At 41.7% G+C, this 17,076-nt stretch overlaps 2 protein-coding genes across 2 annotated transcripts; both read left to right on the forward strand.

Moving 5' to 3' along the window:
- The first annotated feature begins 3,728 nt into the window (after positions 1-3,728).
- Positions 3,729-6,901, forward strand: spra (sepiapterin reductase a). The gene is made up of 3 exons (XM_079179664.1): positions 3,729-4,089; positions 4,593-4,883; positions 6,217-6,901. The coding sequence occupies exons 1-3, from the start codon at positions 3,768-3,770 to the stop codon at positions 6,405-6,407; spliced, it is 804 nt and encodes a 267-aa protein (XP_079035790.1). The 5' UTR covers positions 3,729-3,767; the 3' UTR covers positions 6,408-6,901.
- Positions 6,902-8,690: 1,789 nt separating this feature from the next.
- On the forward strand, positions 8,691-16,968 carry LOC306710355 (histone-lysine N-methyltransferase Smyd1-like). The gene is made up of 10 exons (XM_079178835.1): positions 8,691-8,972; positions 10,018-10,194; positions 12,900-13,113; positions 13,287-13,417; positions 13,600-13,638; positions 13,953-14,148; positions 14,267-14,359; positions 14,458-14,621; positions 16,003-16,171; positions 16,342-16,968. Exons 1-10 carry the CDS (start codon positions 8,836-8,838, stop codon positions 16,453-16,455), a joined length of 1,434 nt encoding a protein of 477 aa, XP_079034961.1. The 5' UTR covers positions 8,691-8,835; the 3' UTR covers positions 16,456-16,968.
- Positions 16,969-17,076: the final 108 nt, after the last annotated feature.

Raw genomic sequence — 17,076 nt, forward strand, 5'->3', positions numbered from 1 at the left:
GTATTAAATGAAGGATTTTGTTACATCAATCATGAATGCGATTTTAAAAATAATTATTTTACTGAATTTGTGCTTTGGGTTGTTAGTGTTGCTGAGAATTCATAGTTAAAAAGAAAAGTAGAGGAAGCACAACAGACTCAGATAAATAACCTGTGAGGAACTATTAAACGTTTCTATTCATTTACCGTTCTCAATAAATGTGCGAAGGAATCCTGTGATTCGACATGTATCCAAAGAGACATCACCGTCTTCATCCTCATCCTCCGTTGGCCACTTTATCTTCTCCAAGACCATCTGACGGATTCATTTTATACGATCAGTTAACACTCGTTTCCAAACAAGAGAAAATGAGACATTTTCAATTCTAATAATCCAAATTGTAATTCGATCAGGGCATAGTTGTTATTTTAAAGAACCATACTGGAGGTTTTTGCATGGTAACGTTTTTTAAATTGGTTTCCTTCCTTTTAGGCAGCAATTAGTGTCAGTTCTTTTCTATGAAAGTCAACTTGCAAGGACTTCAGGACAACCATGTTTGAGCAGTACTTGTTCATGCAGTGATGTAGCTTTAACTTAAAAAAAAAAGAGAGATTAAATGCTGACTGTGATCATTTCAATGCAACACGTTTGCAGGTTAATGTTTATTGTTATGAAGTGAAACCAATGGCTGCCAGAGGGTAGAAAACATATGTCATTTCTGAGAAAGTAATGTGTGTGAGTTCAGAGGAGTGTTTTTGACTCAGCATCATGGAGTCACTTACCTGTGGTGTGCACTGTACATCAGATGCTCTTGTAAAGAGGGGGATTGTGTCTTTCCTCTCAGGTAGCAAAGGCCAGATCGGTGTCTTGTCTTGAGGTTCTTCCAAGGACCTGCAAAACATTTGTATCACAACAGAAAAGCAAAGCAGCCTTACTAATCTTTAACTAATAGTCTAATTAGCATTACTTAATAAACTCATCAACATCTATCTGTGTATGTCACAAAAAAGACAAGATGTGAAAGACAAAATGTTGTCCTACATCAGAACTTCATCTCTGATTAGTCGGTCTGGTTTGTATGATCTGTTAAGTACAGATCAGAATACTCACAGCACGGAGGAGCAGTTTGTCCAGCAGCCGTCTTCTGTTGTCAGATGTGACTGCAGGCAAATCCCATGACAGTGCCAACTCATTGATTGTTTTTTTTCTTCAGATGACAAATCTGCTGTACCCTCCAACTAATAATGACAAATTAGAATAAGAATTCCTGATTTCTCAAGACTATAATATTCAGATTTGATATAACAAACAGGGAAAGGACAACTTGTCAATAACTATCAATCACGCGGTTGACAACACCCACTGCTCTCAAACCACATCCCAAATAATCTCATTCTGTATCCCTTTTAAACAGCATGTTGGGAACCTGTTAAAACTGTGTTTGCTCTAAACACACATTTTACATGTCACGCTGATAAATAGAATGTCACGCTGATAAATAGAATAGAATAAATCCATTCAAATTAAACTTTCCCTCAAGACCAATATTCAATTTCATACAGTATCCTCCACATTCAACATGCTTTACGTCTTTTGGCAGACTCCAGAGCCTAATGCTTAATGTCTGATGTACGACTACTTGAGTGCTTGACAAATGTGAAGTTTTAGTTCTGTAGAGCAATACCTCACGCATTCATCACTGTGAGCCTTGATTCTTGTAAAAGGGAACTCCTCTGCACACGTCACACATTTCTGAGGTGGTCCAACTAGCCCATTACTGCATTCTGGTTGACATGCCTAGTGTAAACAAGATCATTTTAAAATGTAACACAAGCTATAATTATGTAAATGTTCATACTCTCTCATTTTCATACGGGAACACCAATTTAAAAGTGAGGATCTTACCGGGTCCAGATTCAGGTTTCTTTGGAGTGGTCGGATGAAAACTGGAGCATGACCAACCTGTGTTTGTGGCTTATCTCGCTAACTACAAGGTCTAACTGATTAATTTAAATGGCATAATAACACAAATAAACGTGAGCTTTGTTAAGATGTGTACATATCATTGTATATGTTACTGGTAAATGCTGGACGAATGTTACACACAGCTCAAATTGAACATTTTCAGGTTTGCCTTTTTTTTTTTGCCTAAAAGGCACTTTTATTGATTTGAAATGATACACACGCAAGCCTAAACTCTCCCAAATCATATCACAACATGTCAGCAGTCCTTTAAAAACAATTGGCTTTGATAAAGTCAAGTATGCCTGAGAAATCAAGGTCAGCTGAGGTCAGTCAACATCAATTCTGATTTTGGAAGCAGCACATATAGCAGTTTTATTGTACTTTTATATACTATATAACTATATATGTCACTTCTTTTATCACTAATAGTGTTCTAATACAGTGTATTAATGATCTAATACAGCAGTTTGGCATCATTTTGAGAGCCTGGGCCCTATAATAACCTGTAAAACATGGCTCACTTTCGTCTGAATTTCAGTTTTACGGAATGTAAAAGCCAAAGCCTGTGATTGGCCGATTTGCGCATGTGACATAAGATTTGAACCCGGAAGAGTGTGAGGAGTGTATGATGCGATCTTTGAGTTGTTTGACAGAATTTTAAACCAATAAAATAATCGAAAACCGTGATCCACCCCCATGGGTCAAACCCATTGGCCAAAACTGAAATAGGTCAAATGCCTACCCTAAGTTAGATTGATCCCAATGTCTTCAGGAAACAGTTCAGAGCCGTCACAGGATGTTGATAGAACAGTAGGACCCGGGGAAATATGCCTTTGTTTACATCAAAACAGCACAAAGGTAAGGAGTTTATGAAATATTAGCGGTGAAGCTGGTGTGTTGTTCTGGTACTTGTTTGCTCACAGCTCTGTGGTGGTTTCACTGAGATAAATAGTGATGATATCTTTGGATTCAGTGTGTTATTGGCGTGTTCGGTTTTCCGTGTTAGCATTTAGCTTCTTCTTATTAGTGCCTACCGGAGTGTGTGGTCGGCTCAGCCATGGCGAAAAAAGAGTGATATTGTGGACATTCTTTTAGTTGCTTATTTGAGTTTGTGTAGAATTGTGTTTGGAGTGTGTACACTGGCTTGCAGGATAGTGTTGATTAGAATTTCTTCGTTAATTTGGTATATAGCTGAAGCATTAATAATATTTTTGTATGAAAAATCCATTCTACGACATTTGGAACAGAGCCTAGGAACAGAATGGAGACCTTTTGGGCATCTTCGGGCCCAAGAACACATTAAATATACGCAGCCTGTTTAAAAAAAACTCACTTTCAAACTACAGTTACACCACGACCCTGCTTACTCACAAATATTAACATATAATCGGCAATATTATATGAATTATGTTCAATCTGTGACAGTTGACATTAACTGTGTGGACAGAGTCACAGCGTTATATATGTATCAATAAAAACATCTTCCACTCACAAAAAAGGAGATATTTCTAATATTTGTCTGTCACTCAAATGTGAAAGGAAGGTGCTGAGTCACGTGAGGGGCCACACTATTGTGAACTGTTGCTCTTCAGGGTGGCTAATGTGTGTGAATGTGTGTGAAACCGGGAGGTGGCGACAGGGCAACAAGTGGATTATCACCGATGGTAGAGTCCATGAAGAAGAACGATCCGCTGCCACTGAGCGAAAGGCGATTGGCTGACTCTCTCGCGTTACAACATTTAGGTCCAACACATGCGCAGAGTATGTCCCAGCCGTCACTCAATAGCCCTGCACTGATCGCTTCCTCCGCTGTGTTCGGAACCATGTCGTCCACTGCGCGTACTGACCTGGGCCGGGCGCTCTGTATTATCACCGGGGCCTCCAGAGGCTTTGGTCGGACCATAGCGACAGAGATGTCTCGGTTGGTAAAGCCGGGGTCGGTGCTCGTTCTGACGGCCCGTTCCGTTGATGACCTGCGGGCTCTGCAGGTAGAGCTGGCTGAGTCGGAGGCAGGCAGAGCGGGCCTGGTGGTTGAGTGTGTGGTGGCAGATCTAAGTCAGATGGAAGGACTGGAGAGCATCGTCAGTGTGTCTAAAGAAGCCTTTTCTGAGGACATGGACCACGTTCTACTGGTCAACAACGCTGGTACGGAGTGTGTATATATATATATATATATATATATATATATATTACACTTGAATTGTAATTCCTGTTAATTTTGAAGTTGCTGGTGTATGATTTATTATCTTCATGAGATGTAACAAGTCAGTAATGTAAATGTAAGTATTTATTTGTTACATTTAGTTTGACAGTCAGTGAAACAATGTTTCAGAGAAGCCTAATATTCCCTACACATAAAGTCTCTTCCTCACCGCTCATTGATTAAACACTGGTCTCTGATCAGTGCTCTGTATCAGCTGATGCCAAAGACCAGGTTTCACTCTCGGGACTGTAGAAGTCCGATTGGAGCATCCATACTTTGGGGGCCCCAAGCAGCATTTGAGTGGAACCCTCTTTTCATTTTGTGATCTTGTTGCTTTCTCTCAAGAATATTTGTGTAACAGTTGTTGGTGGAAACACTCACGCGGTATGTTTTGAGGATGGAGACACACAAGTAACACTAGTAACCCTTCCTTTCCTCTTCCCAGGCTCTCTGGGGGATGTGTCCCGCTATGCCAAAGCCTTCACCGACATGGCCGAGGTGGACTCTTACTTGTCTCTCAATGTCAGCTCCTCTCTGTGCCTCACTGCCAGCGTCCTGCAGGCTTTCCCACAGCGTCCAGGTCAGCAGCGCACCGTGCTCAACATCACGTCACTGTGCGCTCTGCAGCCTTTCCGCTCCTGGGTGCTGTACTGCACCAGCAAAGCTGCCCGAGAGATGATGTTCAGGGTGCTGGCTGAAGAGGAGCCGGACCTCCGGGTGCTCAGCTACGCCCCAGGTGAGGAGCTGCTTGTTTGTGCTGGTTACGTTCCAGTCCAACCAGTCGGCCTGAGACTGGAGCTGAGTCGGAGGAATTGAATGAAGTCTTCCTAAATGAGTCGGGACTCTGAGCAGTAATGCTCGTCTTTTATATTAAAACTTACCAGCGGCTGCAAACATTATTTCACACACTTTCAAAGGTAGAAGAAACATGCAGGACATACAGAACCATACCACAGGTCACAACTCACTTTATTAGTTGACTTTTAGTCACATAATAATGAGGGGATGATAAAAACTAAATGCGTTTTGAAAAAGTGTACAGCCTAGCTGCGTAACCGATACCCCCTCTCAGTGTGAGTGAAGCGCTGGAAGGCGGCTTGTTCAGTAAAGTCTGACCGAGGTGACCCCCCCCCCCCCCCCCCCCCCAGAATCTACTCGCAAGACCGTCTCAGCCTGCTTAGGGAGGCGAAAGCCAGGATAACTTGATAACACTAGCCACCGTCGTATCACTTATCTCAGGCTGAAAACCTCGGCCTTCCCGACTGCTGGATATCAACGGATTCAGGTGTGTGTGTGCAACAGGTGTGTGTGTGCAACAGGTGTGTGAGGACTGGGTGTACTCCAGGATGGACCCGCTCTAAAGGGCCACCGCTGGAGGAGGAACCCCGTGTGGTTGGGAACCTCGCTCGGTTATTAAGGGCAGCTTCAGGACCCCTAACCTGATTTAGATGGCAATCTAATCCCTATTGTTTCTTAATACACCTCAGCTAATGTCTAAGCATTACAATCACACTGCAACCTCACATATGATACATCAGCAGAGCTGCAAAATCAATCTGAGCCAACCAGGTTAGTAAATCACAACAATACTGAACAACGCTATCTGAACCTTAGCTTGTAACAGGAATGTCATTCAAATGTCATGTCTAGTTTATTCACTACTGTCAGCCTCTCCCAGGAGAAGAGCTCTCTCACCTTTAGGAGACTATGAAGGCCCCGCCAGAGAGGAGCAACACTGGACCCCCCCCCCCCCCGCCTCCCTAACTAACACAATAGTTAGTTTCTGAGTTTACAATCTTTCTCCTCTGCTGTCTGTCAATCATCATGTCAGAGTGAGCTTAACTCCAAAGTCACACATTACAGCAATTTAATAATTGAACCGTCTCTAAACAATATGGGATTACATGTAACGAGTATATTGATATCTGAGCTCGATAATAAACAATAGATCGTAACTCATCATAGACAATGGAAAGTAAAGAGAATAGACAACTTTCATAAAATACATAAAAAATGTGTCCATTCCCAGCCTTGGACCACACTCACCTGTGTCCTCTGTATTGATCCAGGGCCTCTGGACACAGACATGCAGATGTTGGCCAGATCCAGAACAGCTGATCCCATCATCAGGAAGTCTTTTTCAGACATGTTTGCTCAGGGCCAGCTGCTCAGCTGTGAGGCGTCCTGTGCCAAGCTGATGAAGCTCCTTCTGGAAGACAACTACACGACGGGAGCTCACATAGACGTCTACGACGTCTAGACACAGCATGAGTAGTTACAGTTGATTTCTTTGTGTGCCTTGATTTTGATTGAAACTACTGATTTATATCTGCCACTTACCTCTTATGCTACAGTTCTAAGTGGAAAAGTTAATAGTTGACTCAAACTTCACTGTCAGTCTTACTTCTGTAGGTTGTGGCCTTTGATTTTGACATGGACCAATATGACAGCCTGAATACCAAACTGATGTTCATCAAATGTACGTTGAAAACATTCCAGAACAGAAGTTCACTCTCCACGCGGCCAGCGTTCTCTGAGCACCAGCGTCCTCATTCAGCTGTCTTTAATGAGGAGAGAGACGATGCGCTCACCCACTGATTCTTTTTCAGAGCACTCCATGCCTCGATGTTCTTAATGCCTCCGCTGTGTGAGCCTGACAGCCGAGCACATGGACTGACTGAGCTTCTATATGCAACGAGAGGAAGTAGAGAGGAACACTCACGTTGTTGCTTTACCTGAAGGCCACCGTAGTTCTGAGGGGAGGAGATGGAGGGGTGAGGGGAGGAGATTAGGGGAGGAGATGGAGGGGTGAGGGGAGGAGATGGAAGGGTGAGGAGAGGAGATGAAGGGGTGAGGGGAGGAGATGGAGGGGTGAGGAGAGGAGATGGAGGGGTGAGGAGAGGAGATGGAGGGGTGGGGAGAGGAGATGGAGGGGTGAGGAGAGGAGATGGAGGGGTGAGGAGAGGAGATGGAGGGGTGGGGAGGAGTATTCAGTTTGTATATTTAGAGCAAGCTCTCTTTTACAAGACGTCCTGACTACAGTAGATATAAAATAATAAAAGGAACAGTATACAATTATACAACAAACTGGCCAAGAATATGAACAGCAATTCAAAAACATGCGTTCACACTGATCCACAGTCAGTTACAAGGGACGTCTACTGATTAACAGGGATCAGCCTGTCTAAACTTGTGTGGTTCATAGTATTTAAAAGCCAATTTCTCAATGTCAGTATAGACCTGATGTTTGAGGACCAGATAGTCTTGGGACCTGGTTCGGTGTGAGATTGATCTATAGGCCTAGTTCAAGGCACCTGAACCTCCACTAGACGCCATCAAATCCTACACACTGCTGCTTTACATCTGTTCAGAACAGTTGAAGAAGAGAAAAATAAGAAAATCCATCTTTGTCAAAGGGTGTCCCCCTAACTGTAAACTGTATGTTGTTGCTCTCTGTGCGCTCTGAACTCAATGTGTGCTGCTCATTCTATCCAGAGTGACGTCTGCGGTTTGACTTTTAACGGGCCTTTCTTGTGATATCTGTTGAAGCGATGTTCAGTGAACTGTGATTGAAGCTGCTGTAATGCTGAGCATTTTAATGTGTGACTCAACTCAAAATCTATGTCTTATTTGTATATGATTGCTTTATATGTGCATTCCTTCAGCTGTAATCCAAATCTGCTTTGTAAACTTGATACTGTTTATTACATAAATGCAATACTGAGGTTATTTATTTATTTGGGTTGTCTTTTTTTATCATCTTTGCGCACATGTCGTTGAAGGCAATGATAAGAGTCTGACAATCTTACCTACACAAATATCACAGTATTATAATGTAATCATAACATAAAGGTACCACCTTTCCCAATTCCAGAAATCTTTTGCTAAATGCTCCATTGTTTTCAGCAGCTAGTCACTAACGGTGCTGAGCAGCGTGAATATCCACAACACACAGCGAGATGTAGACTGTGTTCTGAGATCACAGATCAAGTGTTGGTGTTAACGGGAAGGTCAAAGGTCACCATGAATATCCACAGATCATTTACGGCCTTTTTGATGAAAGAATTCGACCATGTGACCTTTGATCAAACAGCAGCTCTCTGTGAAGCTGCTCTAATCAATGTTTTCATAGTAACAATGGATGAGTTGAGTGTGCATACTGTGAAGGGGTCGCTCATAGTGACAAACCCACAGAGATATCACAATATGTCTCATGCACCATATCCACTTCATATGGAGACAGTATGTCTTACTGACAGGGTGTGACCACCTCCACTGTACTGTGCAAAGGTTTCAAAAGAAGGAAAACAGCCTCTGAATGTGAGCGGCTCCGTTTCCTGTCATGAGCATCAGACAGACAGCCACAGCTGCCCCGGACCAAAATACCTCCAGAGGGACCAACCCAAAGAAGGGGGCGCCCCGAGACTCCCTTCACCTCTCCTACCTCCCCCAGCCCCTCATTTCCCACTGCTCTCCCCCCTTCCCACTCCGGGGAGTTGGTACAACCTCTAGAGGGGCACATTTATTTTGGGCTGTAGCAGGGGTCTGGCTAAGTAGAGAAGGGGCAAGTGCTCCTTAGAATTTCATGAGACCTCTCCGCTCCCTGCAGCTTGTTTAGTCCCTCATCCCTCGGCTAGTCCCACCCTCAGCAGCCTTCTTCATCCTCTGGGTTTTGTTTCGCCAGCACAATGACTGTGGGGAACATGGAGAGTGCTCAGCTGTTTGATGCTGGGAAGAAAGGTCGAGGCCTGATGGCCACCAAAGAGCTCAAAGCTGGGGAAGTGGTCTTCGCCGAGCCCAGTTTCTCTGCTGTGGTCTTCGACAGGTACGAGGCTCCCGGTTGTTGTAGTCTTAGACTAGATGGACGGGTAGGAGGACTGGCTTTTTCTTATTCAGCATGTCTGCACGTCTGGCTGACACACTGTGTTGTGGACAAGAGGTCAGGCTTCTCAGCTGTGACCTCATTTCTAGATGCCCAAATTCTCATGACACCAGCAGAGAGAGCTGTCAGGGTGTCATGTGAGCTTGATGTACTCTTGGATTCAGTGTTCAAGAGCACGGAGGCTCTACCACAACATTATTATGACACCTTGCAAGCTTCCAAATTAATTTCTAATATTGAAAATGGATAAAACATCAGTCTTAGATATTCCATCGAGCTCATGTGGGAGAATCTCAGTAGCAGTATAAATAGAGAAAGTACATTTATTTCTCTCTGCATGCAGTCGATTATTGTCTGCAGTGTCTCTATCAGCTTTCAGACGGATCGGTCATGCCTCTATTTTTTTTACATTGTTCATATGCTTCATACTACACAAGGAATATTGTTAGAGCTGCTAAAAGTTCATATAGGAAAATAACAAAATATTCATTAAAAGAAACTGAATGTGAAACCGAAGGCTGCTTCTCCATGTTTAGTTTGGAGTGTGACAGTCAGCAGACCTGAGAAAGACTCCTTTCTGTAGTGAGCCTGGCAGTTTGGGAGCAAGGCATGCACAGTCGATCAACCAATAGGAGAAAAGTTGACACCATGACACACTTTGAATGACGGCCATCTCATTTACATACAAACTAAATACAGAAATAAACAAGTTTTGGGAAATAAAAAAAAATGCAAAGGGATACATGTACACTTGGTACACAATTGCATATTCATTTATTTATTGATGTATTTGTTATAGTAATTTTCTATTTTATTTTGCCTGCATCTGGCCTCCATACAGGTATATTATTGGATAAACAGCAGAGAATGAGTGTTCTGTTTAGAGCGAGCTGAACGGACTAACTCCTCAATCCTTTACTCTCACTGCAGTTATGGAGATGTCAATGAAAGATGTCTGCTAGGTTTCTCTCTTTTGTTGCCCTCTCAGTTTGGCCACTCAAGTGTGCCACAGCTGTTTCCGGCACCAGGCCAAACTGCACCGCTGTGGCCAGTGTAAGTTTGCCCATTACTGCGACCGCACCTGCCAGACCGCGTGCTGGGATGAACACAAGCAGGAATGTGGAGCCATCAAGAAGATCGGCAAGGTACCCAGCGAGAACGTTCGGTAAGGAGAACTGAGACCTGAGGGGAAGCTGCAGGAGACGGATGAACACAAAGTTGTGTAAAACTGACTTGTATCCTAAACAGAACATACCAATCATCCACAGCCTGGGTAATACATTACTGCAAGGAAATAAATCATAGAAACCAAAGCCCTGTTTTACACAACAAGGCTTTATTTTTGTCTCAAATCTGACACTGTGTTAAGTCAAGTTACTTTTCTTTATGTAGCCCAATATCACAAATCACACATTCACCTCAAGGGGCTTTGCAATGTGTTTAGCATACCACACCCTCTGGCCTTTGACCCTCGCTGCGTCTCATTGATACTTGGTTCATCCCTGTTCTGCTCAGTGGTTTAACATCTATGGTTGGAACAAATTGAAGGTTAGCCTATGCAAGAAAACATCATCCACACTATTATATTTTCAAGTGGTGACTTCAGGAGGATGAGATAGTCGTCTGTACAATTCACACCACAGCAAGTAGCGCTTGTACGGCATTTGGTCAGATGGTCAACAAGATATCTCAACAAATGCCGGCCACCTGGGTATGGACTCTGGTATGGATGTTCATGGTGCGTTGAGGATGATTTCTAAGTATTTAAGTGACCCACCCAGACTGGTCCTTCACAAAAAACATCAGGCCACAATGTTCCCAACCCTTTGGTATATGACAAGTTGTCTCTCACTCAGGCTGGACTTCCAGGAACTTTGTTGTGGATATTTATGTTCCCCAGAGGATACATTTGAGCGTTTTTATGACTTATTTTGGGCAATTGGGCCACAACTGGTTGGGACTGAAGTATCTCAACAATTATTGGGCGACTATGGTTCAGTGGAGAGCCGGGTCGTCCTTCAATCTGAGGATTCGAACCGGCTCCACGAGTCCATGTCGATGTGTCCTTAGGCAGGACCCCACGGTGTGTGTATGCGTGTGCATGTTAGAGGGTCCTGATGGGCAGGTAGCACCTTGTATTGTAGCCCCTGTCCTCAGTATGAATGGCTGTGAATGGGTGAATGATGACGAGTAGTGCGGTTTGAGTGGTCGGAAGACTAGAAAAGCGCTGTACAAGTACAGTCCATTTACCATATACTATTGGATGCTTTGCAATTCAATTCTGTACAGATAGTCATGAGGCCCAGAGGATGAATCCTACTAACGTTAGTCGTCTTTTCCTCTAGCGCCACCATGAGGTTCACATTTGTGGTTTTTCGTGAAATGTCTGAACAAAACTATTGAATTGATTGCCATAACATTTGTTACACAGAACTTATTTTCCCTGATTAAGTGAATGTGTTTGCTGAAAATCTAGCAGCAGGATCGGGTCAGAATTTCAGTTGTACCAATCTTTACCAATCCTATTATTACAGGATGTAAACAGATGTTGATTTGTATAGTCTAGTATAGAATAGTATAGAATAGTATAGTATAGAATAGTTTAGTTTAGTATAGTATAGAATAGTATAGTATAGAATAGTTTAGTATAGTATAGAATAGTATAGTTTAGTATAGTATAGTTTAGTATGGTATAGAATAGTATAGTATAGTATAGTATAGTATAGAATAGTATAGTATAGAATAGTATAGTATAGAATAGTATAGTTTAATATAGTATAGTTTAGTATAGTATAGAATAGTTTAGTATAGAATAGTATAGTATAGAATAGTATAGTATAGTATAGTATAGAATAGTATAGTTTAATATAGTATAGTTTAGTATAGTATAGAATAGTATAGTATAGAATAGTATAGTATAGAATAGTATAGTATGGAATAGTATAGTTTAGTATAGTATAGTTTAGTATAGAATAGTATGGAATAGTATAGTATAGTTTAGTATAGTATAGTATAGAATAGTATAGTATAGAATAGTATAGAATAGTATAGTATAGAATAATATAGTATAGAATAGTATAGTATAGAATAGTATAGTTTAGTATAGTATAGTATAGTTTAGTATAGTATAGTATAGAATAGTATAGTATAGTATAGTTTAGTATAGTATAGTATAGAATAGTATAGAATAGTATAGTATAGAATAGTATAGTATAGAATAATATAGTATAGAATAGTATAGTATAGAATAGTATAGTTTAGTATAGTATAGTATAGTATAGAATAGTATAGTATAGAATAGTATAGTATAGAATAGTATAGTTTAGTATAGTATAGTATGGAATAGTATAGTATAGTTTAGTATAGTATAGTATAGAATAGTATAGTATAGAATAGTATAGTATAGAATAATATAGTATAGAATAGTATAGTATAGAATAGTATAGTTTAGTATAGTATAGTATAGTTTAGTATAGTATAGTATAGAATAGTATAGTATAGTATAGTATAGAATAGTATAGAATAGTATAGTATAGAATAGTATAGAATAATATAGTATAGAATAGTATAGTATAGAATAGTATAGTTTAGTATAGTATAGTATAGTTTAGTATAGTATAGTATAGAATAGTATAGTATAGAATAGTATAGTATAGAATAGTATAGAATAGTATAGTATAGAATAGTATAGTATAGAATAGTATAGTATGGAATAGTATAGTATAGAATAGTATAGAATAGTATAGTATGGAATAGTATAGTATAGAATAGTATAGTATAGAATAGTATAGTATGGAATAGTATAGTCTCGTATAGTAAAAGAGTCAGTGGTGGACACATCATTTTGAATGATATATTTCTCTTGCCCAGTCTGGCTGCTCGTGTGCTGTGGCGTATACACAAGGACACAGGCATCGTGTCGGACAGTCAGCTGATCTCAGTGGACCAGCTGGAGGACCATGTGGCTGATCTACCTGAAGAAGATCTCAAGCAGCTCAGGACTGATGTGCACACCTTCCTGGGATATTGGTCTCATGGAAGAAAGCAGCACTCTGTTGACGACATCTCACACATCTTTGGCATCGTAGGAATGAATGAATTGTTATTCCTCAGTGCCTCTTATTATATATTTGTAAAGTGCACTAGGAAAGACAGCTTCAGAAACAAACTTTGTACTCTGTCTTTCCCCTTCCCACTCCTTCCCTCCATACTCCCCCCCCCCCCCCCCCCCCCCCCCCTCGCCGTCTCTCTCGGTAGATCAAGTGTAATGGATTCACACTGAGTGACCAGAGAGGCCTGCAGGCTGTTGGTTTGGGTCTTTTCCCCAACCTTGGTCTGGTCAACCATGACTGTTGGCCCAACTGCACCGTCATCCTCAACCACGGCAAGTAGGTATCCAAGCTATTGCTCCTATCGAGTCACAGTCAGAGACCTCTGGGTATTTGAATATACTGTATATATTATGTGAGCACACCAGTAAATACAATAACGCAACTGTGAACCTTAATGACTTGTTAACGCTTTATTTCAAACACAAGACCAGTGAATGGACTGTTGCTTTCTTTTGCAGCCAGTCAGCAGTGAGTTCTGCTCTCCACTCTCAGAGGAGGTATGTATTAAAGCTGGTCAACCTCTGTCATGTGACGTGGCTGTGAAGTTCTATTAAAAACTAGACAGAATTACAACACCAAGTGTGACCAATGGCAATCAAAACCATGCCACTTAGAAGTGATGTGTGGCTTTAGTCATTAAGTCAATTAACACCTACGAGGATGTCAATTCATGTTCATTGGTCCTGATCAATAAACAGATAAAGAAAATGAAAGAATGCAGCGAGAAATGCATGTGTCAGCATAAAGCAGTGTGTATGATGAGAACATTGAGACCCCTCTCATGTCTCTGTCCTGTCCTCCTCTGTCCCAGGATCGAGCTGCGAGCTGTGGGTAAAATCTCAGAGGGCGAGGAGCTGACCGTCAGCTATGTGGACTTCCTCAACCTGTCCGCTGACCGCCAGAAGAAGCTGAAGGAGGATTTCCACTTCCAGTGCAGCTGCGATCACTGCAGCCAGCACATCAAGGACGACCTGATGATGGCTGCCGCAGAGAGCGAGGGGAACAAAGTTGGATTACATATGATAACAGTCACATACAAGTCTTTTTCATTTCTTTATTTGACTTTCATGATGATGAGAATACTGAATGTTCCTGTTAGCTGTTGTCGTTGTGTCTCCCTCTCAGCCCTCTGCTGATAAGGTGAAAGAGGGGACCGCCTTCAGTAAAGAGTATCTGGAGAAGATCGAGAGGTCCCGTATTGAGAAGGATTACTGCGAGGTACACAACACTGCTCTGAGCTCTCCTGCATTCCTCTCCCTCTCTCTTATTGTCTCCACTTCATATGCTTCTCTTTCTTCCCGTCGGTCCTCTCTCAGGTGGTGAGGCTGTGTCGTGAGTGTCTGGAGAAGCAGGACAACATCTTGGCTGACACTCACCTGTATAAGCTGCGTGTGCTCAGCGCTGCCAGTGAGATGCTCTCATACCTGCAGATCTTCTCTGAGGCTGCAGACTACGCCCGCAGGATGGTGGAGGGATACATGTGAGTGCTGACGCAGCACTTTGTTCTGAAGGGATACCGTTACTCACACACCACACAGACACTAGTTGTCCCGACGGAGATGAGACAAGATCAGTATAAAGTTATGATTCATGTTTAAACTCACCACGTTCCATAAAGTTGCATAGAAACTGCCTATGTCACCAAAAGTTAGCAACCTTTGAAGCTCTGCAGCTGGGACGGAGAAACCTCTATGTAATCACACTTTAATACAAAGTACACTGCCTGCACAATTATTTTTGAGGTTTTTGAGGGTTCATTTTATTATTGAACAACTACAGAGCTCTCGTCAATCCAAAATGTTAATAAACCTCAAACCTGAATATTTAAGAAGGTAAGAGTGAGGTTTTGGCTTCCTCAGGAGAATACCTCTGTGTGCACAATTATTGGGCAACTAAATGAGAAACGGAAATGTTCCCATCTCACTTGTTTAATTTCATCTGTTAAAGTGGGAATAATAAACAAACAACTCAACATTTACAAAAAACTTTTCTGACATTTCAAATAAGGAATCAGTGACCAATATAGCCCCCCTTCTTTTCAATAACAGGAATAATTCTATTCATGGATTCTGTCTTGATCTGCTGACGATCAACCACAGCCTCCCACACACTGTTCAGAGAGGAGGACTGTTTTCCTTCACCGTAATTCTCCCGTTTAAGAAGGACCCACAAGTTCTCAATAGGGTTTAGGTGAGGAAGGGAGCCATGTCGTTATTCTCTCATCTTTAAGGCCTTTACTGGCTACTTGGATGCATGCGATGGAGCTTTGTCCTGCATAAAACTCATGGTCTTCTTGAAAGATGCAGACTTTTTCCTGTACCACTGCTGGAGGAAAGTGTCTTCTAAAAACTGGCTGTAGGTTTGGGAGTTGATTTTGAGTCCACCTTCAACCCGAAAAGGTCCAAACAGCTGGTATTATTAAAGATGAGCTAGTTGGACCTTTTCGGGCCTGGAAAGCTAGCCTGATTATGGACAGCAGGAAGGGTTACTGCAGGTCAGGAGGGAGCGGCTGATCTGCAAAGAAGGGAGAGTTAACAAACAGAATGAGCGTTGTTACACACGAATATATGAAATCATTTTTATGAAAGCCTCAATAATGTCTGGCCACTGTAGTTTTTAGCAAACGTTGCTCAAACGGCAAGAATTAGGGCATTTGTTGGGGACTATTTTCAGCAGTGGAATAATCCACATTGGGTGCTCTACAGAGAAGTTGTGGCTCATTGATGTGTTTTAACATGTTTGGATAATGAAGGAGCTCAATGGGACATATAAATAAGATATCAGGATTAGTATACAGAAAATACTTGTTAGTGGGGTACATTCACGATTGGTGGGGCTCTCCATGGGATTTGTTTCTGCAGAAAGCTGTACCACCCCAACAATGCCCAGTTGGGCGTGGCCATCATGCGGGCAGGCGTGACCCACTGGCATGCAGGGCAGATAGAGGTGGGTCACGGCATGATCTGCAAGGCATACGGCATCCTCCTGGTGACCCATGGACCCAACCACCCCATCACCAAAGACCTGGAGGTACTTTATGCTGTAGTCTACTTATAGGAATCAAGCTGTGACTTTAGTGAAGAGAACTGCATCATTTAAATGTTTCTACAGACTGAGTTGTAAAGATGGAAATTATTGAATCCTTATTTCATTTTCGCAGTACACTACTCCCAGTAATCTTGCTGTTTTTATGCCTTCAGTCTATGCGCATGCAGACTGAGATGGAGCTGAAGATGTTGAAGCAGGATGAGCACGTGTGCCACACCATGACGGACGCTGCTCTGAAGAAGCAGCCCATAATCAGCAGCTCCTAAGCTGATGGAGATATCAAAGCAATGATCACCTGCATCACTGATGATCCTATCTTTAAAAATAAATAAACATATATATACACATATACATATACTGTAAATATATATATATGTACATATGTGTATATATATATATACATATATATACTGTAAATATATATATACTGTATATCGACAATGCAGACTCTTTATCTACAATAAAAGTGGAGATACTGAGGTCATGAGTCCATCCACCCCCTCATTCACAAACATTATTCATTAAATAAAGTATTCAAGTATATTCAATTCAATTTATATATTATGTAAAACCCTTTAACAGGAGAACAGAGGAAGAGACCTCAGAGAGCAACAGAGGAGGATCCTCTATCAGGATGAAGTGATAGACGTCATGTGTACTGAACAACATTACAGAGTTCCAACACGTTCAATGCTTATGACATCAATGACTCATGTGATGAGAGGAGTAAGCATAATCATGGTGGAACATTATACCTAGTAATAATAACAGCAGTAGTGGATATAGTAGAATAATAATGATAATAAAAGCAGTGATGGTATCGGTAATAGCAATGTGACTCCTCCTAATGTGTGTCAGCAAGACCAGGGTCCAGATATAACCAGGAT

This window comes from Pholis gunnellus, assembly GCF_910591455.1.
Source record: "Pholis gunnellus genome assembly, chromosome: 18".
NCBI lineage: Eukaryota > Metazoa > Chordata > Actinopteri > Perciformes > Pholidae > Pholis > Pholis gunnellus.